The sequence below is a fragment of the Chrysochloris asiatica genome, unplaced genomic scaffold, assembly GCF_000296735.1.
Source record: "Chrysochloris asiatica unplaced genomic scaffold, ChrAsi1.0 scaffold00119, whole genome shotgun sequence".
Taxonomy (NCBI): Eukaryota; Metazoa; Chordata; class Mammalia; order Afrosoricida; family Chrysochloridae; genus Chrysochloris; species Chrysochloris asiatica.
This window is the reverse complement of record NW_006408637.1, coordinates 3,210,551-3,211,600: the sequence shown is the minus strand read 5'-3', so window position 1 is coordinate 3,211,600 and position 1,050 is coordinate 3,210,551. Positions and strand designations below refer to the sequence as shown.

Genomic DNA, 1,050 nt, shown 5'->3' with positions numbered 1-1,050 from the left:
GAAGAAACCTGACTCACCTAGAGGAGCCACTAAATTCCCCCCAAAGTCTGCAGCTGAAGCAGCTTTCTGGAACTGGGTATCACTGTAAAGCTGAATCATTTTAAGTTGGAGGTCTGACATGATATTGAGCAAAATTTGCATCCCAGATATACAACATTAAAAGGTACACTACAAATTCTGAAGGTGTTTATGCTTCAAAATCGTTTAAAAGTAAATAATTATACAATATTCATTTATGCTTGTAATTCCAGTCCTAGACCAAGCTTGTGACTACCAGCGTTGACATTCTTTCCATCCAGCAGAGCTGACAGTGTCAGTTTGCTACCTGGCTTTAGGGTCTGAGTGTATCCTAAACCTATTAGACTGGGATTGTTCACTTTTGCCAAGAGGCAGGCATCAGGGTCGATCTGATACTTGGCTGTGATTCCAAAGCCAGTGTTACTGTTTCCTGCTGTCCAGGTGAGATTGACAGCAGTCTCCAACTTCTTGTTCACCTTCTGGTACTTGGAGCCACCAAACTCTGTCCCATCATTCACATAAGCTGGACTTCATTAGTCTTGTAGCCAACCGCAAAGTTGCTCTGGGTCACACGGGACTTGGTGGTCTCAAAGTTCATCTGGTAGCCCGCCAGCCAGCCCTCATAACTCAGCACCAGTAAGTGCCCCAGATGGAAGGCCCAGCAATGTCAAAATCTACTTTGCAACCCAACTTAATGTGCTCCCGTTTATACCTGGTCTTGATTATAGCATTTTTTTCTCCCAGTGTTAGGTGACAAAGATGAATCACAAGTCAGCTTCAGTCCCCGGGTAAGCTGGTCCTCCACAGTAATCTCGGTGCCTAGTGTGCTGTCAGTGTTCCATTTCTCGGTAAATGTCAGCTCCTATTCGGTCCATCTGTACATGGTTTCCAGACTGCCCGTCACTTTGGTGGTCTCAGTGTTGGCTGAGCCTGAGCTTGTAAATTCCAGCCCACTCTCAGAGTTTGTTTTCAAATCAAGTTTTATTAAGCCAAATCCATAACCCTTGGTGAAGACATCCCTCGCAGGTTTGC

General features: G+C 45.1%; 1 protein-coding gene across 1 annotated transcript in view; it reads left to right on the top strand.

Annotated features, from left to right (window-relative positions):
- Nucleotides 1-1,050, top strand: part of RGS7 (regulator of G-protein signaling 7) — a 479,262-nt gene that overhangs the window by 162,762 nt on the left and 315,450 nt on the right. Inside the window, exon 4 of the mRNA XM_006868561.1 lies at nt 794-806. Within this exon, the coding sequence (XP_006868623.1) occupies nt 794-806 (13 nt within the window). The remainder of the gene's footprint in view (nt 1-793; nt 807-1,050) is intronic.